The sequence below is a fragment of the Setaria italica genome, chromosome VIII (assembly GCF_000263155.2).
Source record: "Setaria italica strain Yugu1 chromosome VIII, Setaria_italica_v2.0, whole genome shotgun sequence".
Lineage (NCBI taxonomy): Eukaryota > Viridiplantae > Streptophyta > Magnoliopsida > Poales > Poaceae > Setaria > Setaria italica.
In genome coordinates this window covers 37731003-37755920 of record NC_028457.1, presented here as the reverse complement: position 1 = coordinate 37755920, position 24918 = coordinate 37731003, and the positions used below count along the sequence as shown (strand labels likewise).

General features: G+C 43.3%; 2 protein-coding genes across 6 annotated transcripts; both read right to left on the bottom strand.

Annotated features, from left to right (window-relative positions):
• Positions 1-5357: 5357 nt before the first annotated feature.
• On the bottom strand, positions 5358-10940 carry LOC101770920 (proline-rich receptor-like protein kinase PERK2). Of its 3 annotated transcripts, none has more exons than XM_004979852.2 (9): positions 10812-10940; positions 9590-10723; positions 9076-9140; positions 8234-8298; positions 7726-7823; positions 7085-7346; positions 6784-6997; positions 6516-6657; positions 5358-5819 (listed from the first exon to the last, which is right to left on the bottom strand). In XM_004979852.2, exons 2-9 carry the CDS (start codon positions 10613-10615, stop codon positions 5550-5552), a joined length of 2142 nt encoding a protein of 713 aa, XP_004979909.1. In that variant the 5' UTR covers positions 10616-10723; positions 10812-10940; the 3' UTR covers positions 5358-5549. The 3 variants fall into 3 exon arrangements, with proteins under 3 accessions (XP_004979909.1, XP_004979910.1, XP_022684759.1); XM_004979853.2 differs by having other exon boundaries at positions 8234-8295; XM_022829024.1 differs by lacking the exon at positions 6784-6997 and having other exon boundaries at positions 5604-5819.
• A 1543-nt stretch (positions 10941-12483) lies between these two features.
• LOC101752961 (cysteine-rich receptor-like protein kinase 26) lies at positions 12484-24629 on the bottom strand. 3 transcript variants are annotated; one of them, XM_004980787.3, is made up of 8 exons: positions 24263-24629; positions 23935-24047; positions 22640-23563; positions 16500-16597; positions 14974-15232; positions 14655-14874; positions 14224-14365; positions 12484-12970 (listed from the first exon to the last, which is right to left on the bottom strand). In XM_004980787.3, exons 3-8 carry the CDS (start codon positions 23301-23303, stop codon positions 12743-12745), a joined length of 1611 nt encoding a protein of 536 aa, XP_004980844.2. In that variant the 5' UTR covers positions 23304-23563; positions 23935-24047; positions 24263-24629; the 3' UTR covers positions 12484-12742. The 3 variants fall into 3 exon arrangements, with proteins under 3 accessions (XP_004980844.2, XP_022684989.1, XP_022684988.1); XM_022829254.1 differs by having other exon boundaries at positions 23935-24020; XM_022829253.1 differs by having other exon boundaries at positions 22640-24047.
• Between the last annotated feature and the right edge of the window lie 289 nt (positions 24630-24918).

The following is a 24918-nucleotide window of genomic DNA, read 5'->3' as shown; positions in this document are numbered from 1 at the left end:
TGCGATGCTACAACTACAACATAATAGCTCTACTATGAGAAATTAAAATTTTCTGCGACTAATACATGCAAATTAACACTTCAAATGATCCTGAAAAAGAGTGGTCATCCTAGGTTATTTTTGTTTTGGCAAACATAATCATAGGATATCTTTTTTGGTTTATCAACGACCAAACTAGGACAGTGTAAGCGTTTGTGATTAGCAGTGCGCAATAATTGGACAGGGTAAGCGTTTCTGAACAGGGGTAAGGAAAGTGACCCTCTTCTCACCATGAATTTTATAAGCGAGCTGGCTATTGGGTGAGTCGTCGTCATCAGAACCTCATCGGAAGAGAGACCAAGCAGGCAATGACCTGCAGACAATCAATCAGTTTCCATCACTGCTAGTAGTAAATGAGAGCATGGTAAAGCTGATGGCAATCCATCCCATGCAGCAATTTCATCTCTAGGGCACGAGGACATAATGTGTCAGGCACAGAAAATGGCATTGCCATCTTGATCTCGAGAATCTTGCACACACCCGCTTTACCGGTTGCCTCAACGGTGCTGAGGTTCTTCAGTTTTCCCAACAGGGCATAAAGGTATCTATTATCGTATCGTATCTTTCTCCAATGGACGCAACTAAAGCATGCAACAGGCCAACAGTTATGAGAGCCACTGCCTTCACTTTGACAATATCATGATGAGGATGTTGCCAGATAGTGAACAGATATATACAGGTTCAGACTGCAAAGCAAAGACCTGGAGGCAAACAATAGCAGAGATCCCGGTGCAGCATCAGAAACCCAGAAAGAGTCCAGAGAAATCTGGCGCGTGAACTACCATCTCCTGTTATCATCACGGACATGGTTTCCTCTTGACTGTGCACTGAGTAGCAAGCCTGTCCCAGATGTTCAGCACTTCGGCTTGACATTGCAGGGTCCTTATCGGTTCACAATTCCAATGAGACCGAGCTGTGCAAGAGAGGCGGCGGCGGCCTCCTCGACTACACATCTTCCAATGTGAGCACGGCGTCTGAAAATGTGTCGCGTTCAGCCGTCCCCATCCAATTTGCTTGAGAAGGAAGGAGCGGCCGACCTGAGAAGCATTTCCACGAACACCTCGCGGTCGTCTGAGATGGGCGAGAAACATCAGGCTCCACTTCACCTCGTGGCTGCAATAGCTGGCTCTGGGTTACAGATGAAAAACATGGCAGTGCACCGTCTGCAGCTGCAGGCGAAGCACCGGCTGGCTTCCGGCCACGGCGACGGCCGCAACTCCGGGACGCCACGGGACGGCCGCTCTGGACACAGGGCTTGCTGACGAGCTCTTCCGTGCCATTCATGGAGAGCTTGTTGATGCTAGGCATCGGATGCGGTAATGGTGGGTGGGAAGGTGCTCCGCTCGATCTCCCGGCGGACGGGCGCGGAGGACGGCGGCGGCTGACGAACGGGAGGGAATTGGACCCCGACCGGGGTGCTATATGCAAAATCCAGGGTTGTAATTGCAAATATTTGGATCACGATCCAATTTAAAGGGTTCTTTGAAAATTGTTAGGGGTTATATCATTATATGAAACTTTTTGGATCGCGATTACTGGGGCTGCTACTTAAGCTTCTTCAACGGTGGCTGCTGCGGCTGTACAGCTCAGCCGTTCGACTCGAGGCCCAAAGTCTCAAATAGCTACACCTGCACAGGGCAGTTAATCGGCTTCAGTGCAAACGTGGTTTGTTTTAACGGTACTGCTAGCACCCGGATGTCCGATCCGGGCGCTGGTCGTCGGACGGTGGGTCCCATGTTAGTTATTACCTAACCACCTGCACGCGCACATTGTCCTACCACCGTGAGCCCTTATAATGTTGCTTCGTCACGCGCATATTGTCCTACCACCGTGAGCTCCTATATTGTTGCTTCGTCACGAGAGAGGGGGGACCCAACATCACACGGCTCAGAGGGTAGAGAGATGATTGGTTGGAGATTTAGAGAAGATGAAAATAGTTCATACACCATAAAAAATTGCATCCGCAATGTTATAAAATAATCTGTGCAACATCAAGAATATAATAAAAAAACTCACTCATTGCTGCAACATCAATGAAAACTTATTGCAACAACAAAAAAAGCACATGCGACATCCATAAAAAATGCTACTGCAACCTTGAACATAGCATCACCATCTCCATCGATCCAGTTAAGTTGTACCAATTCTGAAACATTCAGATAAATCTATCGCAACAATTCATTTTGCTCTTCAAACATCCAGTAAAAAGCTACTACAACATCAAGAAAATATTATCGCAACAAATCGATTTACTCGTCGAAACATGTATGGATGCAAGTATGGATGGCATCACCATCTCCATCGATCTAGTTAAAATATCAGAACAAGGCTACTGCAACATCAAGAAAATATTACCGCAACAAAATCGATTTACTCGTTGAAACATGTAAGGATGCAAGTATGGATGCCATCACCATCTCCATCGATCTAGTTGAAACATCAGAACAAGGCTACTGCAACATCATATTCATTGAGCTGCAACATGAAAGCGTTGGCTTCAAGAAGTCAGCCAGCGAGGAAGAAGGATACCCCTATGGCAACACCAATTCCTACATTAACATCTCAAATCAACCATTGCAACATGCAAAATCAAATATTGAAACATCATAGATCCTAAAGAGAAGGGGCAAGCAAAAATCAGAATAGAAATCCTAGAAAAGTGAACAAAATCCGCAACAAGAGAAACGAACAATTGAAACAAATGAAATAAATACATGAAACATCTCGACTTTACCGTTATCCCATTCATGAGTGGAAGAGTCAGGTCGCTTATGATGGCAGCGGTGGGCGGGAGGCATCTGCGAGCGCCGCCGTGGATGACATCAATTGAAGGGTGCAATAATGATATTGTAAAAGACTCGATACATATACCTCGATCTGATCTACTCTAATCAGACTGACTAGCTGAGCGCTTGAGAAGAGGAGGGCATGGACTAACGCGAAGGGCGATGGCTCGATGAGGAGAGCAATGTGGCGCGGCTTGGAGCTCCACTCGCCGCCTGCCTCCTCATCCTGCAGCAGCGTCGCCTGTGCCTCCTCGGCCTGCACCATAATCCTCCTCCTCTGGCCCGTGCGGCCAATCCCCGAGCCTAGTGCACCACCCAAACCAAAAATGCCGCTACCTCGCTTCCACAGCTCAGCCCCGCACCGCGGCCGCCCTTATCCTCCCTCCTCCCACGTAGTCCGCTCTCCCCAGCCCCAGCCCCACCTGCCGCCGCCTTGACTTTGAACCCACACGCTGCGGTAGTGGTGGGCGGAAGCAGTGTCACAGGGACGCGCGCGCCCGATGGTAGCACCAGGACGCGTGTGGTGGGGAAAGAAGGAGGACGTCGCGACGATGGCGTGGACGTGGTGGTGGATTGGTGGCAGCGGCCGTGTAGGAGACGGACCGGGCAAAAAGAATGAGAGGGAGAGGATAGCCATTGTGCTGTGCGGAGTGGAAAGGTGGAGATAATATCTTCAGCCCGTGCAAGTTATACGTAGATAGGAAGATGTCACGTAGCATCAGGAGTCAAAGTATTTTATCGGACGTCTTCACCTTAGTATTACTGTTGTTTTAATTTCTCCATATTCCTTATCATTTCCTATAGATGGCTAGATGGGCCGCCTGACCTTAGCCCAGCACTATCAAACCCGAAGGTATTTTCGTACCGTGCCGGACCGGCACTGCGTGCCGAACTGCCAGCCCAGTCGGCAGCTCAGCTGTGCTGTGCTTTTCCTGATCTGACGACGTGCCACCGTACCACGGCATCCGAGCTCGGTGACCTGAACCGCCGGCAAAACAATACACGCAGCTGCATGACGAAACAATCTGTCCACGCATTTCAGGCGCCCGGGCTGCCACTGATCCAGGCGGGGAAGAAGAATCTAGAAGCTCCGGCAAGGCGGCAAGAAGCCAGCCAGGTTGAAAGATCTGAACAAACTCCCCTGGTGGCCCTCTCGGCAGCGGCCAAGCTGGTGAGCTGCCCTCCTCTCCCTTTACTTCGCCGGAGCCAGCGGAGCACCGCGCCACGGCCGCTGGCGTCGACTCTGACGAAGCAGAGCGCCTTTGGCCTCCCCGACCCCGTACGCGATTGAGTCGATCTGGACCGCCAACGTTGCATCGGACGGCAAGTAGGCAACCAGGGCCCAGGGGTGGACGGTCCACCCTTTGGGGGTCCTCGCGCCGTGGCTCACCGCACCGGAGCTTCCGTTTCCGTCCCCTTCCCCGTCTGTGGCTCGTGCATCTGGTGTGCTGTGAAAGCTGGAGGCGAAGGCGCCGGCGGCCGAACGCGTCCGTGTGCTGGGCGCGGCGCGACGGCCGGCATGGCGGCGCGCGCACGATGACTCCATCCATCCCATGTCCCGCGGCCGCTGAAGAAACAGGCGCAAGGTTGTCGCACGGCGGGAACCACGGCGGACGTTGCAGGCGCTGTACCGAAACCCTGTGCCATGTCGGCTGGCAGCGCCGGCGAAGGCATTCAGAGGTTGGGATCATGGATGTTCTACCAAGATGTACGCTCCCTGTTGTTGCCCGCCATCACCTGGTGACGACGCGACGCACGGCTCGACGGAGGGCGGAAGCCCAATTTATCTGTTGAATTAGCTGAATGAAACGTGAGACAGAACTAGAACCGAGGCTCTGACAGATTCTGAATTGATCCCTTGATTTCAGCATATTGACGGATCACGTCCACGAACACCATGCCGCGCTCAATTTACTCGGCCATGGCGACGATTCACTAGGCGAAGAAGAATGGCAGAGATCACCGGTGCCAGACTGCCAGGTTGAATCTGAACACTGAACAGCTGCCTGATACCCCTCTGTTCCTGCTCGGGACGGGGCGCTGCGCCGGTGAGCTCCTGCGATCGATCGCTGTCCATGCGGCGGCGCGGGCGCTCACTCCGACGGCGAAGTGATGAACAAGAGAAGAGAGCGAAGCCCGCACATGGCCACCGGCCGCCGCGCCTGACTGACGGGGAACACGATCCCGCCACGATTCAGTCGATCCCGACCGCTCACGTCCCATCGGACGGCAGGTACCGTCCACCCCTGGGGCCGCAGAGGGACGCTGCCTCCGCCTCACGCCGCGGGTCGCCGGAGCGCCGCCGAGTTGAGGCCATCTCTCACTTCCCTCCGTCTCCTCCCAGCCTCCTTGAAGCCACCCAAGCTTGCCCCACGCAAGCCTTTCCGCTTCAGCTCTGCCGCTGCAAGCCTGCGACTGCAACTCCCCGATGCATCTGCAGCCATGTGCCGGCCGGCGGAGGCATGGAGCGCCGGGTCGTGTTCTGCTTGCAAGTTCAGTAGATTTTGCTTAAGAGCGTGAAGCACTTACAAATCATTCACACATACACTTAACAATTGATTCTCAACGACAGTATTTACAACTTCACAACGGATTCTTTTTGTAGATAATATTTACACAAGTGTATGACACTATCGGAAACAGTAGATATGCCGAGTGACGAGGGTTTGCATGAGTATACTATATATAGATTTCAGAGATGCAACATGCCATTTCGGCGCGTTGCTACCTCCCACCTCTGACCTTACGGCTGGCCCCTTTGGAAGTCATGACCCTTTCTTTGGTGTATTCGGGTTGCTTTGGGGTTCCTAACCCTACTACCTTGCCACTAAGCATGTCAAGAACTTCAGCCATGGTAGGCCGCTCCACCCACTCAGACTGAGTGCATAGTAGTCCTATCTCCAAGCACCTCTTTATCTCTGTTAACTGAGATATCTCGAACAAGGATTGATCAAACAACTCACCCATTTGTTGATTTTCTCGCACATTCCAGGCCTGCGAAGAACGGACGGCACGTATAAATGTCGAGTTTTGTTCGGTAAACAACAACGGTCATGAAACAAAAATCATGCTGATGAAGATGTTGTTTTTCTTTTTAGGAAATTTTGAGTAAATTGTTTCCATGCATGTATTATCACAAAATCTATTTTTATTCTCAACTGCAAACAGTGTTCAATTTATGGCCCTAATTGAAAGTTTTCTAATTTTTTAATCATTTTCATATTTGGAACAAATCAATTCAACAATGCTTTGGGCAATTTACAATGTTTTAAAAATATACATAAAAATTTAAACCTGGGCCTATACAAAATAAAACATGAAACAAGTAAAATGAAAGAAATAATAGCAAAATATAATGATCCACTAGGAGATAAAATAGTAAATCAAGGCCTCAGCATCCCCTCGCTAGCAATTCTAACAAACAAGATGTGGCAAACTGAATTGTTTTGCCTGATTAATTTGGGTGCCAGATTTTCGTTTTCCCATTTTAGTGGATCATTATCTGAAAAAATCTGAATATTGTTCCCTCAAAACTCTGTCCTTTTGTAAGGGTAGTCACCAAAATAGGAGCTGAGCTAGATGGACTACTTGAAAAATGTAGAATTGCAAAGTCGCACGTGATGCATTTTCTTGTGTAATTCCAACAAAAATGTGACAAATAAACTGATGTGTCGGTGTGCGTGTACTTACCCATGGAATTGAAGCATGGTGACGGGCAGGTTCAGATCTGCACATACCGCTAATGGTCTCAAGGAGGGTGACACCGAAGCTGTACACATCGTATTTAGTCGACAAAATACCTTCCAAGATATATTCAGGAGGCATATATCCCCTGAATGGTTAGATAGAAAGGGAAGACCTCAGGACAAAATATGAAGGAAAGAAGAAACAAAAGAGACTTATGCTTGTCACAAGTTAGCTCTAATGTGATATTTAATTCAGAAGATGGCCATCTTACACTGTGCCGGCTATGTTATTGTCATGAACCATCGGTTTCTCCAAGATTCTAGCTATTCCAAAATCAGTTATCTTAGGATTCATATCAGAGTCCAAGAGGACGATGGCTGGTTTCACATTCCTATGGACAATGTTTTGCTCATGCAGGCACTTTAGGCCTTGGGCTAGCCCCTGGATTATCTTGAAGAGGGAGGACCAATGAAGTCGATATTCTCCTGCAGATTAGTTAGAATTTGAGGGGAAGCAATTATATTGGTTACTTTAATTCATAATGTACTATTTTGGTTCAGAGGGGAACATACCATAAATATTGTTTCCCATGTTTCCGTTCGGCAAGTATTCTTCGACAAGAAAAATGTGAGTTTGAAGGCACTGATTCTCCCACATGAATTCGTGGCCATATCCCAGAATTCTGATAATATACTTGTTATCCCTCAAAGCCTCCACATCCTTGGTCTGGAGCTCTGAAGCAAGATGAAGTTCGGTACTCAATCGCGCCACTAGAAATGGAGGTGGATCACGAAATTTCTTGATGGCAACCAGGAGTCGGTCGTGCAATATACCCTTAAAAGTATAAAAAGCAAGATAAATGGTGGTTTCATTCTATGAAATAAATCCAGAAAAGTGACGTCCTGTGCATGTCTATATGTCTAAGTAATGCAATGAAGCTAGTGGGTTTGCTCGATCTTATCCAATTTCGCAAGTACCTCTTGTGTAAAGAAAAGGAAATGTGCAAGGTAGTATAATGTGTCCAACAAGTGGCATAGCTGTTGGAAGTGATCGCAGTTCTTAAAAAACTGTGTTTTTGTGATAGATTATTGAGGTGTGTGAAACAATTTCTTAATAAAATTAAAATTATAATCAATGTTTCTGTAGATTTTAAATGGTAGTGTCGTGTTGAGAAATCACATTTACAAAATAGCATGCCAAGCATATGGAGTACCTTGTAGACAGTACTAAAGTCGTTTGATCCAATCTTGTTTTTCTCTGAAAAATTCTGTGTAGCGTTCTTCAACTCAGTCAAACTGAACTTTGTTAAGCCTGTCATAGAATCAACCCGCAACTTATCTCGCTTAGATTTATCAGAGAATGCAAGTGTATTATTAGAACCAATAGTTCTTAGTGCAATGTAGTAAGAATAACAATTTGAGTGAGTTTCAACTGCCAAGTGCTAAAATTGATAAACATAAACTCCATTTGTCCTCTTTTATGTAGATTTATGTCTTTTATCAATCTTCAAGAGATGACATTGACCACTTTTTTTAACTTGTATTAGTAGATTATATTTTTTATTGAAAGCATATATAAAATAGAATATACCATATAATATTGATATAACCAATCTTACTTGGTATTCTTTATACGTATCAAATAAACTCAAAACTTTAGAAAGATGACTTCTAGGGAGTGTGAAGGTGAAGATAGACGGGAACAGAATTGCAACCATATACCTGGTAAAGGATGAGATGGTGCCTCGCTCTCTGCTCGTTTATTTTTTCTTTCATCAGATATGCTGCTGCAAGTAAGTGAAGGTGAATGTTTTTTTAAATGAGTAAAGAATAAAAAAGAAGTATCTCCAAAGCTTGCAGGATACAAGGTTAGCTCATTATTTCTAATCCAACACTCCATCAAAATAGACAAAACATGTGCAAATGGAAATGCTCTACGGAAGGATGAGCTAAGCAAGCAGAGATATGCACTTCATCTTGCCATGTACCATTTCCCATGTGTCGGAAGAAATAAAAATACCATTATGTTGGTATTTGAATTATTTCTGTCCAAAACCAGCATTTTTCATGAATGGTGACGAAATTAAACTTAAAGCACGCTGATGCAAAAGCTCAATGGAGGAATAAACAGATACCAATAATTACATAATTGTTCAGTTTCTTATCTATAACCACTATCAATCTCACTGAATACTTGCAGTTTGAACTAAATGAAAGCTACACTTAATGATGGAAATGAAATAAACTGCAACTCCAGGGAAGTAAATTGAATTCTGTTTTTACTTATAAAAATTTAGGTGGGAGTGGGACTCTCCAGGGATTATATAACGCTACTAGTTACGAATCTTAACTGTTGGAATGAATATAAATACAAATGTGCTGGTACCACTTTTGCATCACTAAACCCATATATAATTAGCGTATTGTTGACCGAATGCTATATAGTTTGAATTTAAATTCTCTATATCTTATATTTATTGACGCATAGTTTTGAGACATCCAGCATTCATTTATTACTTAAGATTTTGGTAGCACAACTCTAAAACTTATGGTAGATGACTAACCAATCATCTTCTGATGGAGTGAGGGAGACAGGACCAGAAATAGGGGCTGAAATGTCTGCAATATTCTGAAAAATAAAATCAATATATTATATGGTAATAGAAATCACAAAGATAAAAAATAATAACAATAAAGAAAATTTCACATAAACAACAGAAATGTTGGCAAGACCATCACAAAATTACTTATTTAGAAGTTGTATCACAAAACTGTATAGCTAAAGGTCAATAAAGATTCCCTTATCGAGAAAAAGTTGTTTTATGTCAATCTAAAGGGGCACGCCCACAAAACAAGCTTAGCACATCTCAGATTGCTTACTGTTCTGGCACACATCTATTGTGTACGCACTGCCTTAAAGGTTAAGAAAATATATCTTGTATTTTTTGGTCTAAAATTTCCATCCTATTAAAATTAGGCCTTTACTTTTTTTGTAAATAATTGTCAATTCATATTTTAAGATATTATATCTAACTTTATCCTTATTTCATAATAATGTAGGTAATTAAGCAATCATACCTGTGAGGTAGAATGAGGTACATGTGAAGATGGACGTGGTAGATGCCCAGGCTTTGCTAGACCTGTACTTGTGATAGGATTAGTAGGAGTAGGTCGTGATGGTGGTGGTAATGATGATTGTGTGGGTGGAGAAGGAGGTTGATGTTTGGATAGAGGAGGAGCTATATTTGCGATGGGAGGACGGCGAGGAGGTGATGGTGGTGTGGATGAACGTTGAGGCTGATGGTCAGACATTGGAGAAGTTACATATGTGGGAAGAGGAAGTGGTGGTGGTGGTGGTGGTGATGGAGGAGTTGGCGGTGGCGACGGTTTGTATCGGGTCATACGAGGAGGAGGTGGTGGAGGTGTAGGCAGTGCTGGTGTTGGTTGTCTGGGTTGACGACGAGGTAGGTGTTTGGACAAAGGTGGAGCTACTACATTGGTACGAGGAGGGGATGTGTGCGAATGAGGCCGACTAGGACGTATGTCATTGCCAAGAACATCATCAGGAGGATGAAAAGAACCTTCATGTGTGGGCAAACTAGGCTGGAGGTCATCATCAACAAAAACAGTAGGGCGAGATGGTAGATGTTCGGACAGGGGAGGTGGTTGGTATGTCCGAACAGGGAACACATTGACAGTCACAGAACTTTGCTGGCCTTTCGTTGCCACAAACACGGTGGCGGCGGTTTGGTTGGCAAAGATGGCCAGCATCATCCCATGTGATATGTCGTTCTTTACCTGGCTCAACTTCTTGGCCAGCTTCCCGGCCTTGCAGAAGAGACACAGGATGTTCTTCCCCTGGCAGGCTGTTACGACATCATGAGCGCGTCTGATGGCATCCCCAAGATCCTCTAGCGGGCCGCCAATCACTTTGTGCCTCATCATCTCCGAGTCCTTGAGCAGCGACAGCAGGTCACTGATTCTGCGCACGAGCTTCTCGATGCCGCGACACTCCTCCTTGTTCTCCCGAACTGTCTCCACGGCATCCTTGAGATTGATCGCAATGTCGATGATCTTCTCCACGATGACCACTGGATCTGCCATTCTAATCGCTGTGTACCATGCAATCTCCTTTTTTTTTCTCAGATTATTGAGGTAATCTCTAGCCTCTGCCACCAGAGATTTATGCAACACAACCTAGCTACAAGATCACTGAATGTGAAAATAACAAGACAAGCTGACGAGTTAAGCAAAAATAATCAATGTAATTATAAGCAAGAGTAAGCTAGCATGCATTGACCTTGTTGGCTCTTTTTCTTTCTTCAGATTGTTGGTCACCTCTTCCTCCTATCCCTGGACCAATCGAGGTTGCCGCTCTTTTGTTCCGTATGAACTCGTCTACTATCTGCTGAGAAGGAATACATGGCTGGCCCAATGCAAAAGACAAAAAAGGCTAAAGCCAAGCCTTGTGTTAACAAAATGGTATGGGTACGAAAACATCGCGTGAAGATTAAGCAATGCATATGCTCGTATGGAATTTTAAGGTTGAGTGAGAGATTACACTAACTGCGATTCTTCTCTCTGGCACATTTCAAGATACTGTTAGTTGTATAAACCTTAAAGCACAGGAGATAAGAGCCTTTCGGCTGGGATAGACATTGTTGATTGGCAAAGCATCTATACCAAAGGCTTACCGGCGTTTCTGTTCTGGGACATTTGTTGATCAGACATTCAGACTGAGCAAAGGTATTCGAGTGTTTCAGGTGGTTATTCAGGCTTTCCATTATCCAAAATAAAGTATTTATTGAGCTATTTTTGGATATATTCACTTGAGAGAGATGGATTTAAGCATGCAACAAAAGTTCACCTGGTGACAAAGTGGTAAAGGACAAGGGCATGAGCTCAAGTCAAACCTCAGGACATACCACCAGAAAACAGAGCAGCAGGAGAGCAAGCAGCAGAGTACACTGTGTCCCCAGACAGCACGGCGTCCAGGCCGTGGGAACCGGCCGGGACACGCCGCTAGTGCAGAAAGAGGACCAAGAAATGGCAGCTTTCTACAATTAGGCATCAACACATATAGAAGTCTACTCTGGCATAACAGACAGCTACCAGAACACGACGTATACAGCAAAGTGAGCTGATGACTGCTTCAGCTGACACACCTTCATCTTGATATCATCTCACACACCACCCTGATTATGCTCCTCCAGTAATGGCTTCTAATGCTGTAGAAAGTAAATGAGTTAATGCAACAAATCTGTTGGATGCTGAGGTAGTTTCTTCTCGACCTGCCTGATATGAATCTGCAGGAGTCGTACTGGATACTATTGCACCCTCTGATTCACCATTCACTTCATTACCACACTGCAACATTTCTATACGAAAAATAAAGAAAAGTGTGTACGAGGGTTGATCAGCGCACAAGTTTTATTTAAATTCAGTCCAACAAAACAGATCGATCAGCTTCAGCATTTGGATCGGATGACTCTGGATTGTCCGGTGACTCCAACCGAATACGCTGAGCTCTGGTTGTACCCCAGTTCTGAGATAAAGTCTTCCCTCAGTTTAGGGGAAAATAAGCAGCGAGCTCTAGCTTTATTAGATTCATAGACTTTGATATGCACTTAGATATACCCTATATCTATCTATGTATTTAGAAAAACTAAAACGACCTATAATTTAGGAATAATTTAGGATGGAGGCAGTACCTTTGCTACGATGTACTGTAACATCTAAGCATGAGAGGGTGATGATAAAAAATGCACTATTGCACCGCTTGATTACTGTCTCAATCCTATTTTTTGATTGGTTATTGTTGACGTGACATTATTTTTTTGAAACTTATTGACATGACATTATGAATTCATGGTATCGGTATCACACGGCAGGTGTTCTGAATCTGTACTCCCATTGCGTTCAGGTAATAACTCTCGTTTTAGCAGAGAGAGAGAGAGAGATCATATTGTGTGTAAAAAGGCAAATTGGCTCCTGGCTCTTTCATTTCCACATACCCAGAAAGAAACAAACAAAGTCGAGAGTTCAGCCAAAAATACGAAACATCATTAACTCTTACTACTCTGGAAACAAAATACCTTGTTGTTTTAGATTTAGGCACTAGAATTAATAAGGTGGATAAAATGGCCGGCTTATCCTCGATTAATATTATGTGAAGAGTAGATACACGAGGAAATAATTTATTCAGTGCATGGAACCCGCGCATCAGTCTGATCAGGCCTTTCTTCCTTTCGTATATCCTGGTTGTTTGGGGGTCCTTAGCTTTTTCTTGCCATCTAGCATCGCAAGAACATCTGACATGGCGGGTCTGTCAGCCGGCTTAAACTGAGTGCACAGAAGGCCTACCTCCATGCACCTTCTTATCTCCTTCAACTGAAACTCAGCATACAACGATGGATCCAATAACTCCTCCATTTGTCCCGCTTGCCGCGCCATCCAAGCCTATGCATAACAAAAGATAACCTAAATTAGCTGCATGTACAGTAAATGATTGGCAGATAGAGTGCAAGCAAACAACTTATTTGTGGAATATTTTCTTATACATATGAATTTGGAGTAGGTTCGTTTTACTCACTCAGAGGCCATAAAAACTCATTTTTTACACAATTATTGTAATTGTAAAGTAATTACAGCTCCATATACATCCCCTGGATTATCTCTTTCAAGAAGCTGTTTTTACTAACTCCCTGGTGCAGGAGCATAGCTCCGAGCTTTTCGTGGCATTGTCGGATGGAGGAGCCAAGAAAGCAGCGGTAGCGAGGGGAGGCGAGTGGGTACCCAATAGTATTTTCTGGGTCAGGTGATTAATTAAGATGGCATACCACTCTAGTTTATTTCGCGGTAGAGGATGGGTGACACAAGACTACAAGAGAGAGATGGGGGATGAGGAAGAAATTAAGGAACTCACAGCCATCAATTGTAATGCAGGCCAAAAAATAAGGTATGAATTTTCAGGGTAATATTGTTCTCTCCGTCACAGCACAGTGTTGCATTGACTCATTTTCTTCATAAAAATAAATATTCACCATTGTTTGTGTGTTATAATCCCACATTTGTCGTGATTCATAGGTTCATTAGTTTCACATCAGGAATTGATGGTGGGGAAGCACAAACATATAAGGTGGGGCAGCCCTTGCCCATTAGGTTGGTCCCTTTGGGTTGAGTTAGGCCCAAGCTCTTAGTTGTTGTGAGCTTTGGTGACTGGTGCCTGTTGGGCACTAGCTCATAGCTATAGCGGATAGGGCTGGAATCCTCTACGCACTCTAATTGCAACTCCAATCTCACATAAAAAAGATAGACAATTTGAAGAGCTCAACTACTGACATGTTCTATGAGATAAGCTTACATTATTGTGTTCCAAGCAACAAAAAGCATGAACATAAAATACAAAAGTTATTTTCCAATTCCTCTTAACATACTTTTCTGGTCAGTATATATGTACTACGAACATTTAGATATGCTCTAGTTTGAATGCCTAACCTAGAAAAAAAAATCTTAGGTCCGCTGTACTGTGGCAGGTACTACAATTTAATCCCCTTTTGGACCAGCAGTAAGACGCACAATTGCATATACATGTTACCCATTTTTACCTATGATTTCAAAACAAAGCCCGGCCATAAGAAAAAAATAACAAATTGATCGAAATCCTGGTACAGAACCTATATGCATGCATGCCTGTAAAATTTACTAATTACCCATTCGATTGAAGCTTGGCGAGGAGCTGGTTTAGATCTGCACATACTGCTAATGATCTCGAGGAGCATAACGCCGAAACTATAGACATCATACTTTGTCGACAAAATGCCTTCCACAATATATTCTGGAGACATATATCCCCTGCATTGTTAAATAATTAACATCAGAATTTTCTGAAAGAAATAAAATAAGGACTAGACATCCCACCATAAACGAAAATTTGTTGTTATGGAGCAAATCCTCAAGCTATGCTTCGATTCAGAATACCAAATTCTACAAAAGATTATGAAAAAGCTATTCTAACAGAATAACTGCAATTATACAAGGTTTTATGGGGAAACATGCCCACACCTGGTGTATATTGGAACTCATGTTAATTTAGGCGAGGTTATGTTCACAATTACTGAAATATTGATGGAACATATCTTACACTGTTCCTGCTAAATAGTTAATGTCACGTGGCATATCATCACCATGGTCCAATATTCTGGCAATTCCAAAATCTGTGATCTTTGGATTCGTATCGGAATCCAAGAGTATATTGTTTGGTTTCAAATCAGAATGGACTAATTGTTGTTCATGCAAGTAATGTAGGCCTTGGGCTATTCCTTGAACTATCCCAAAAAGGGAGGACCACTCAATTCGAGACCCTGCAAACATAAATCATGGGCAAATAAACAAACTAGTAGTTAAAGACATGACGATTCACAACTCCGTAGGTGAAATACCAATGCTTCAATGAAAACTACCATAGATAATGTCGTCCAAACTTCCATTTGGCATGTACTCTTCCACAAGAAAATAATGTGATTCTTGTGCTTGATGTTTATTGTCGTCAAATCCATCCACCTTCTCTATTACTTCATAGCCATATCCTATAAATTTAACTATATTTTTATGCTGAAGCTTCGAAACAAGACTGAGCTCATCATTAATGTGGGCTGCTGGAAGTTGATATGGATGTTTAAATTTCTTGATGGCAACGCCCAGTCCGTCACGTAACACACCCTGAAAAGTACGAGGGCAAACCAAGTTAATTGATGCGTTTCTTATTTTACCAATTTTTTTAGAAAATAGGGATATGTTGTCAACAAATGTTTGCACGTGAAATTCATTGCTGATTTGGTGTGCATGCTAGTCATCGTCATGGCATCTTATCTTATCTTACTATTACTAATTAGAGACCCTTTTGGAGCCTCTACGTTAACCCTCATGAGACACACTAGAAAAAACAGATAAATCTTAAAACTTCTCGCAAAATTAGAAATTTGGCCATCAATTTGATAATTCTAATCATTGCATCTATTAGGTTTTCTAAAAAAAGTACCCTCCTCTGCTATTATGAAAAAAAGTACAAAGTAACCCCCTAAATTTATATATAAATTATACACCCCTATCATTATGAAAAAACTAAATTAGTCCATGAACCTTCATCGAGATTACCCACTTATATCATTATACAAAATAACTTAAAAATCCTCTAAACTTAAATAATTTATCCACGATTGTTAATTTAAAAACAACCTAAATTAACTTATAAATTTGAACCAGTATATGATTCTAGCCAGTAGGTCAATGGGATATACAAGGCAAATTTCTAGCCGATGCTATGGGAGATTGAGGCACACAGCAAAAAGAATAATATAATGCTAATTATGGTCATGTTAGAAGCAATTAATTTCTTTAAATATAATTTCTGGATATGTTATTTATCAAATTTTTATTCAGATAAAGCCTAAATACACATCTGCGTATATATGCACAAACAGTGAGCTAAGGCATGCATTCTATTTTAAAAAACACAATGACAATTGAGTGCAAGGTAAGTAGCATTTATTGGAACATGATCATATCTTTCGGCCACTGCTGTTTGTCAGATTTTAGAGATCATAAGACATCTCAAGGAGATGTATTCCTTGTATCCAATTCATAAAATAGATTTCATTACGATTATTGATAAGGTTAATAATAAAGTTTCAATGTCATAACATAAATTATGCCATCAACCCCTCAAGGTAATTTTATAAAGTGCATAAATAAATCATAATGTAAAGATTTTCATGTATATGCATTGGGATGTAGATATATAAGAAAGCTTTGATTATTTTTTTGCTTAATACGTGTACAATTTCCAAAGTTGAATTAGTCTTATCATATTGATGAATATATTAGGTGAACTTATGGATATGTGCCAATTGGGATATCAGCCAATACACATATCGGTCAACACGGGAAAGATGTTTAGAAGCCTGAGAGAGAGAGGGAGAGAGAGAACCTTGAAGACAGCAGCGAAGGCACCTCGCCCTATGAGGTTGTCTTCTGAAAAGTGATTCGTAGCAGTCTCCAACTCTAAGGAACTGAATTTTCTCCAACCTATGGTGAAAACAATAATATATATAACATTCTTGCTAGTGTCCGGATATCCAATGGGAAACTCCCTATCGGATGCTCCAATGGCCCGTTGCAAAACATAGAAACGGTTACTGCCACATCAAAAGTCAATGTGTAAAACACTTCAAATATGTATAAAAATAGCTCTTTGCTACAGAAAACTCCTTAACCAATGGCATAAAATGGATTCCAGAAATCCAGATCATACAAACTCAAGTTTGAATCCCCAAATGACTAAACATCCCAAAAACTGCGCATTGCAACATCTCAAAATATCAGTTGCATCTCTAAAAATATAGGATGCAAACAACGAAGGAAGGAAATCCAACCAAACACATGCATGCAGGGTGTTTATTCAGGCCATGATGAGCATGTTATCGCTTTGAAGTGTTGTTCGCCCTGTGTGTGCCTTTGCCCTGGGATATTTATAGCCTAAAATTCCACCGTTTAGACCTCCCAGATTATATAATGGTGATCTTCCTGGCATATCCAGGATATCATAGTCTTAACCTTCTCGTGGTTAGAGTTTTAGCTCACGGTAGTGAGTATTGACGAGCACAACTGCAAAAAAGATTTTTAGACGCGCTCTAAAAAGATGGCGACGCACTATAGTAGTCGGCCCACATCTAAAAATGGATTTCCAGGTGCGGATCAAAGGATGAACACTAGCAAGTAGAAAAAGAGTCATCGATCCCCAACAAAAATCTCAGAATAAATTATTGGACCTAGTGCTAGTACCGGGTCTAAATTTAGCAGTCCTGAAGGTCTTTTAGTACCGGTAACACCAACCGGTATTAAAACCCACCCTTTAATATCAGTTGGTGTTACCCACCCGGTAGTAAAAGTCACCTTTTTGTATTAGTTGGTGTCACAAATCGATATTAAAAGGACCCCCATAGGTATCTTCAAAAGGAAAGTATCTCCTACTCAATTAGTTGTGCTGTGTAGGTGAGATAGTCAGGAAGCTATGCGTGAGGCAATAGGTCACGAGTTCAAATCGCAGGCGCCGTGCAAGCGCATATTTCACGTGAAAAATCACGTGACTTGTGTAGGTGAAAAATTCCACAAAATTTAGAATATTTTTTTGGTGCAAAACTCTTTAATACTGGTACAAACGTTGGCACTTTTAGTCTCGGATTTGACCCGGTACTAATAGGGACTTTTCCAGTAGTGGAACTGCCCAGATTCGACTCGGTACTAATAGGGAGTTTTCCAATAGTGGAACCGCCCTTCAAAACATCTAGAAAGAACTAGGTGGTTCTTTCATCAAAAGAAGAAAATAGACAACTAAATTCAAGTTAGAGAGGATTCGAAATTTGGTGGTTACATGACCACACCTTCCAACCTAACCAGTTGAGATAGACTCACTTCCTTGGAACATGTAAATTATAATAAAATAAAGTTTACTTACTCGACCAGCGTAATCTGACAAAAAAAAATGGTGTTTCCGTGTAAGCACTGCTGTAGGCATAGTGGTCCACTGGTGATAATTTGTACGAAAGGGTTAATGCATTGAGAAATAGAACTGAGTTACTTACAGCCAGGAGATATCACTCCCACAGTCCCACTAGCCTACTACAGGATCCAAAATCAGTTTTTTTTAGATAATGGAAAGAAAATTCTGGTTTCAACCACCTCCAAAAGATGGATCCAAAACCAGTTTGGAACTACTCCTAGTTGTATGTGCAATTCCCCAGCAGTGCTATTATGACAAAATAAATACTCGGTCATAAATGCATTTAGCGAAGCAAACCTAGGTCACCTATATTCAGCTTAGGCCTCCTCCAATGGTGCCAACTCAGCTACCTCATGGGTATGCCACACATCAGATTTTTACCCATGTAGGAGAAAAAGAAAGAAGAGCTATTTCTTGTTCAAGAGATAGTCTCAGACATATATTCCTAAATCATGTGAGACTGATGTATGGATCTATATAGACATAAGAGATAGTATTTGACTCTAATTGTTCGAGAACATGTCTCTTACACAATCTTTTAAGTCTATGAGTTAGTACTTGACTCTAACTATTGGAGGAGGTCTTGCATGCCTGCATTCCGTATCTCTTCTTTCATTCTGTTTTCATCAAACTGATTATCTTTTTTTTTATTAAAAAAGGATAAAGAACCAAATACAATGTCAGAAGGCTTGGGCCCAAAAACAAAATAAATAAAAAAGTGAGATTAAGGAATGAAAAGTGAGAAATGAACGAATGAATAGGACTTCAAAGTTTATCCAAAAAAAATAAGTTACTGTTACCTCATTTAGTACGTGCATGCGCATGCGGCAATCACTTAGCACTTTTTTATTAATTTGTCTTAAAATTTAACTCCACCTATGTTGTCTTAACATAGCCGATATCAAGCCCTAGCAAAGAAGGAGGGTTGTGATAGGCTTGGCGAGCCAATGTTAAACCTAGCCATTCTAATGGAGATGAAACCCAAGAGAAATTCGTTGGGGCGTAACCCTCTTATCGACACGCCATATCGGAATCTAGGTATGGTGTTAAATGGGCAAGGGTCTGGTCATCTCCCCATTGGTGACGCGACGTGTTGTGATTTGGGCACAGTGTCAAGTGAGCAAGGATTGGATAGTCATTTCCTTAACGGTGCACTATATCTGTGCTCGAGTGTAGTGAAAAATGAGCAAGGGTCTTCACATCTGTCTCGATGGGTACTTGGAAGGTAGGGTCTCTTACAGGTAAGTTAAGAGAGTTAGTAGACGTAGCGACTAGGAGGCGTGTAAATATCTTATACGTTCAAGAGACTAAATGGAAGGGCCAGAAGGCGAAGGAGGCGGACAATACTGGTTTCAAGCTTTGGTACTTAGGGACAGCTGCAAATAGAAATGGAGTGGGAGTTTTGATTGACAAGTGTCTTAAGGATGGAGTGGTGGACATGAGAAGGCAAGGGGATAGGATTATCTTAGTTAGGCTTATAATTGGTGATATGGTCTTGAATGTAATTAGTGCGTATGCCCCAAGTAGCCCACGATGAGAGTAATAAGAGGCAATTCTAGGAAGATTTAGATAGCCTGGTTAGAATTATACCTTCTAGCGAGAAGCTTTTCATAGGAGATCTCAATGGGCATATAGGTACAACAACTGCAGGTTTCGAGGCAGTTCATGGAGAGTTTTGGTATGGTAGTAGGAATCAGGATGGAGAGGAAATCTTGGACTTTGCAGTAGCTTTTGACTTGATGATAGCGAACACTTTCTTTAGGAAGAGATAGTCCCATTTAGTGACTTTTAGTAGTGGTCAACACTATAGCCAGATTGACTTTATTCTCACAAGAAGAGAGGATAAACGAGCATGCTTGGATTGCAAGGTGCTACTAAGGGAATGAGTTGTTTCTCAACATAAGCTTGTGGTGGTGGACTTTTGTTTTCAGATGCACGCATGCAGGGATAAACAAGCCAAGATTGCTAGAACAAAGTGGTGAAAACTAAAACAGGAGACATTAGAGGTCTTCAAGGAAAGGGTAATCAAAGAGGACCCTGGGAAGGAAGGAGAGGACACAAACATGTGAGAGAATATGGCAAACTGCATTCGGAAGGTGGCCTCGGAGGTGCTTGGAGTGGCCAAAGGGGGTAGAGGCGTAGATAAAGATACTTGGTGGTGAAATAAGGAAGTTCAAAGGACTATTAAAGAGAAGAAAGAATGCTATAGGCGCTTGTTCCATGATAGAAGTGTGGACAACATAGAGAAGTACAAGGAGACAAAGAAGATCGCAAAGCGAGCTGTGAGTGTGACAAAGGGTAAGGCATATGAGGATCTTTACCATGATTAGGTATGAAGGAAGGAGAGAAGGACATCTTTAGGATGGCTAGGGTTTGTGAGAGAAAGATGAGGGACTTCAACCAAGTTAAGTGCAGTAAGGATGAAATAGAAAACACCTTGGTAAAGGAGGATGAGATCAAACATAGATGGCAAGAGTATTTTGACAAATTGTTCAATGGTGAGAATGAGAACATAACCTTTCAATTGGATGACTCTTTTGATGGCACCAACAGGAACTTTGTGCGGAAGATCCAAGAATCTGAGGTGAGAGAGGCGTTCAAAAGGATGAAAAGTGGTAAGGCGATGGGCCCGAATGGTACCTCAATTAAGGTCTGGAGATGCCTCGGGGATATAGCCATAGTCTGGCTAGCCAAGTTGTATAACCATATTTTTCAGTCAAACAAGAGGCTGGAAGAGTGGAGAAGTATATTGGTACTAATATACAAGAATAAGGGAGATATTTAAAGTTGTACTAATTACCAAGAAATTAAGTTGATGATCGATACTATGAAACTATGGGAGAGAGTTAGCGAGCATCTTTTGGGAAGGATAACGCGGGTCTCTATGAACCAATTTGGTTTCATGCCTGGAAGGTCAACCATGGAAGCTATTTTGTTAATAAGACAAGTTATGGAGCGGTATAAGGAGAAGAAGTACCTACACATAATTTTCATTGACTTGGAGAAAGCGAATGACAAAATACCATAGAATGCCATGTGGTGGGCTTTGGACAAACATAAAGTCCCAATGAAGTACGTTGGACTTATTAAGGACATGTACAACAATGTTGTAACTAGAGTTCGAACAAGTGATGGCGACACAGATGACTTTCCGATTATAATAGGACTGCGTCAAGGGTTAGCTTTGAGGCCTTATCTATTTTCCTTGGTGATGGATGAGGTCACAAGGGGCATATAAGGGGATATCCCTTGGTGTATGCTCTTCATGGATGATGTAGAGCTAGTTGATGAAAGTCGAGCAGGAGTAAATAGGAAACTGGAGTTATGGTGGGAGATCCTAGAGTCAAAAGGTTTTAGACTCAGCAGAACTAGAACTAAATATATGAGATGTGACTTTGGCACTAATACAGATGAGGAGGGAGATGTTAGTTTTGAAGGACAAGTAGTGCCCAGGAAGGATACATTTTGATATTTGGGATCAATGCTAGAACAAGATGGGGATATTGATGAAGATGTCATCCATAGAATCAAAGCAAGGTGGATGAAGTGGCGCTAAGCATCAGGAATTTTATATGACAAGAGGGTACCTTTGAAGCTAAAAGGCAAGTTTTATAGGACGGCGATTAGACTTGCAATGTTGTATGGTGTAGAATGTTGGCCTAAAAAAATGACATGTTCTGCAGATAAGTGTTGCGGAAATACGTATGTTGCATTGGATTTGTGGTCATACGAGAAGGGATCGAATCCGGAATAAGGACATATCCAACGGAGGCTTCCGAAGGCACCAATGCATAGTGAAACCCTATGGCGTGACAGTAATGTGAAGAGAGGCAGAGGAAGATCAAAATTGAAATGGGAAGAGGCAATAAAAGAAGATTTGAAGGGCTGGGATATACACAAAGATTTAACCTTGGATAGGAGTGCTTGGAAAATAGCTATTCATGTGCTGAACCCTGATGTGTGGCTCCTGTTGGGTTTCAACTCTAGCCTACTCAACTTGCTTGGAACTGAAAGGCTTTGGGAACTGAAAGGCTTTGTTGTTGTTGTTGATGTATTAATCTGTCACAAAATTTCTAGAATAACTTGTTTTTACGAAAAGATTAGAGCAACTCCAACAAATTATCCATTTTTAGCTCTCCTTCGACTCTCTAATCAAGTTGGAAAAAAGATTCCTTTCCATATTGAGTTGCTCATTCCAACATTTCCCACTATCCAAATTTCAATAGCTAGGTTTCTCTCTGAATATCTACACTCTCCATCCATTCCACCAACATCTCCATTTCATACTATAACAGACTCTCCATTTTAGGTGTGGGACCCATATTTGACAAGCCAAACCCACTTGCTAAGTTTAGGTGAGTATTTGATAAGCCGGATGGGATAGCCATCCGGATAGCAACTTTGCTGGAGCAAAATTTTCCAGCAAACGTGCCAAATTTTAGCTTAGAGAGTGGGATAGCCATCCTCTTGAAAATGCTCTTACAAGGTTTGCTAAATAATAGATAGATAAGCTAAATAATAGATAGATAAGAACTAAATACTAGATTTGGATGCATAAATGGTTGTACCATTAATAGTTTGGACGCAACTGGCGGTGGACATCGACGGCGGTGGACGCGAGCGGCCGTCCTGTGCGGCGGTGGACGCGAACGGCAGTGGACGTCGACGACGAGGAACGGCGAACGCTGGGGTGGTGGCGGGGGAGCTTTGTGGCGGCGCCGGCGCTGGGTGCGCCCGTCTCGCGGGTCGCGAGAAGGCCAAGGTATGTCCGACCGAACTGTCCCCAGGAAGGGAGACCTCCAACCCCATATGAAAAGATTCCCGGGTCTGTGGGCACGGACGGTCCAGCCGTGTCAGAATCATGGTGAGCTGGACATTGGTGGCGAAGATCACCACCATGACCTTCTGTGTTATGTCCTCCTGCACCTTGCGCAGCTGCGTGGACTGCTTCCCGGCCGTGCAAAAGAGGCAGATGGTGCTCTTCTCCTGGCACGCCTCCACGAGCGTGTGGGCTCGCCAGAGGGTCTTCTCCAGATCCTCCAGCGCGCCGCTAATCGCCGGGCTGTCATCCATCGACCCGGTCTCCTGCAGCGGCGACAAGATGTCGCCGACTCTGAGCACCCTCTCCCGGATCTCACTGCACTCCTCCTCGTTCCGGCGGACCGTGTCGACGGCCTCCTTGATCGTCAGACCAAGCTTGACGATCGTCTCCACGCTGCCAACCAGATCCATCTTTTCTGGCCACCACCGACCTCGTTAGCTCTCCGTCTTTCTTCCCCTGCGCCTGCACGAAGCAATAGCAATGGCAGCTCTGCACCCCCGTGTAGTGAATTCTTCACCTATATGGTATATGCAAACAGATGATTTGGTCCTTCTTCATTAGTTCTTGATAGTGACTCACTCCCGTGTTGAACAACTTTGGCCAATCGGCCGGGCACGTTCCTGTAGTCCTGTCCCCATGACACGCTTCCCCAATGGGATCCGCCATTGAGCTGCAGCTACCGCGTCAACGAAATTTCTCAGAAGGTAACGAACATAGCATTGTTTCCTTCGAAGATTTGCTCTTCTAGAGACTATTTAGTATTCATTCAGGAATATTATCAACCTTAGACATTCAATACTTAGTATGAGATTTAACTTCTATTTGTTGTGATTTTTATTCCTTCCAGGAATGATGAGTTCAAGCATCATCTCTCATTAGATTTTCAGAATCTATTTATTAACTGCATAATATTTATTTCATTTATTATTTCCATTTGCATTGTCATATAAGTAGCAAAATATTCATTCATACATAATGGGAGTTTACTAGTCTTTTGAAAGTGATTTGGTCCTTCTTCATTAATTCTTGATAGTGACTTACCCCCGTGTTGAACAACTGTGGCCAATCCGGCACATTCCTGTAGTCCTGTCCCATGACAAGCTTCACCAAGGGGATCCGCCGTTGAGCTGCAGCTACCACGTCAAACGAAACTTCTGAGAAGGTAACGAACATAGCGTCAAGGAAGACAGTCCTTGGCATGGAAATAAAGTTGATGAGACTTTGAGATAGACTTGATGATGGATGAGTTTGTGAATGATTCAGCGCCTCATGACACAGACAACTCATAACCTGCTAATGCTAAATTCCGCACGCCAGTGCGCGCTGGTGTTGTTTCGGTGAATTGACCTCAAAAACAAATCATGCTAACCTTTTTCTTTTTGGTAGGAGTAGTTGTTGCCGCGCACTCCGGTGCGGCATTTCCACGAACACCATCGCGGCTCCTCTCGCCTTTCCGCAGAACGCGAGGCTCCGCCCGCCAGGTCCCCGCAGCCAGAGCTCATGGTTCCCGGGAGAGTTTCTCGCGACGCCTCCGCCTTGTCGCCCGAGTAGGTGTAGTCGTGCAGATCCGCCGCCCCGGCGGCGAGGAGGAGGAGACTCGAGGGGAGCCGTGGCTGCGGGCTCCGGCGGCAACAGTCCGCCATTCTTGACATCCTCTACTTCGGGATGCGAGGAGAAAAAATTTTTATGGGCCTTAGGTGAGTTCAATAGGCCCGTCGGGTCTCCTGACTGCGTGTGATTGGAAAGCCCAAGATAAGCCTTTGGACTCTTGGCCCAACGGCGTCCATGCATGCGTGCAGCGATGTCCGTCCTCTCATCCTCTGCATTGACTCTCATCTAGACATCCGGCTGTGCACCCCCTTCCTCTGTTAACGTAGTAATGTACTCAATCGTGTCGTGGATAATAGGCGCTCTTGTAAGATAGTTTCATGCGCTGCATTTTCTTTCCCCCATACAAAGCAGAGAAGCAGCATCCATGATATGGGTTGGAATGCAAAAACTTGTGATATGGCCTGGGTTCCTTGC

Bases quoted from the DNA above. Each gene is read 5' to 3' on its own strand.
- LOC101770920 (XM_004979852.2), bottom strand. From the start codon at position 10,615: ATGGCAGATCCAGTGGTCATCGTGGAGAAGATCATCGACATTGCGATC. The intron at 9,141-9,589 runs GTATGATTGCTT...TTTATTTTTCAG, and splicing joins TACCTCATTCTACCTCACAG to AATATTGCAGACATTTCAGC. The intron at 6,998-7,084 runs GTATGTTCCCCT...ACTAATCTGCAG, and splicing joins CATGGGAAACAATATTTATG to GAGAATATCGACTTCATTGG.
- LOC101752961 (XM_022829253.1), bottom strand. From the start codon at position 23,303: ATGGATCTGGTTGGCAGCGTGGAGACGATCGTCAAGCTTGGTCTGACG. The intron at 15,233-16,499 runs GTTCTCTCTCTC...CGTACTTTTCAG, and splicing joins CCTTCGCTGCTGTCTTCAAG to GGTGTGTTACGTGACGGACT. The intron at 14,366-14,654 runs GTAAGATATGTT...TTAACAATGCAG, and splicing joins AACTATTTAGCAGGAACAGT to GGGATATATGTCTCCAGAAT.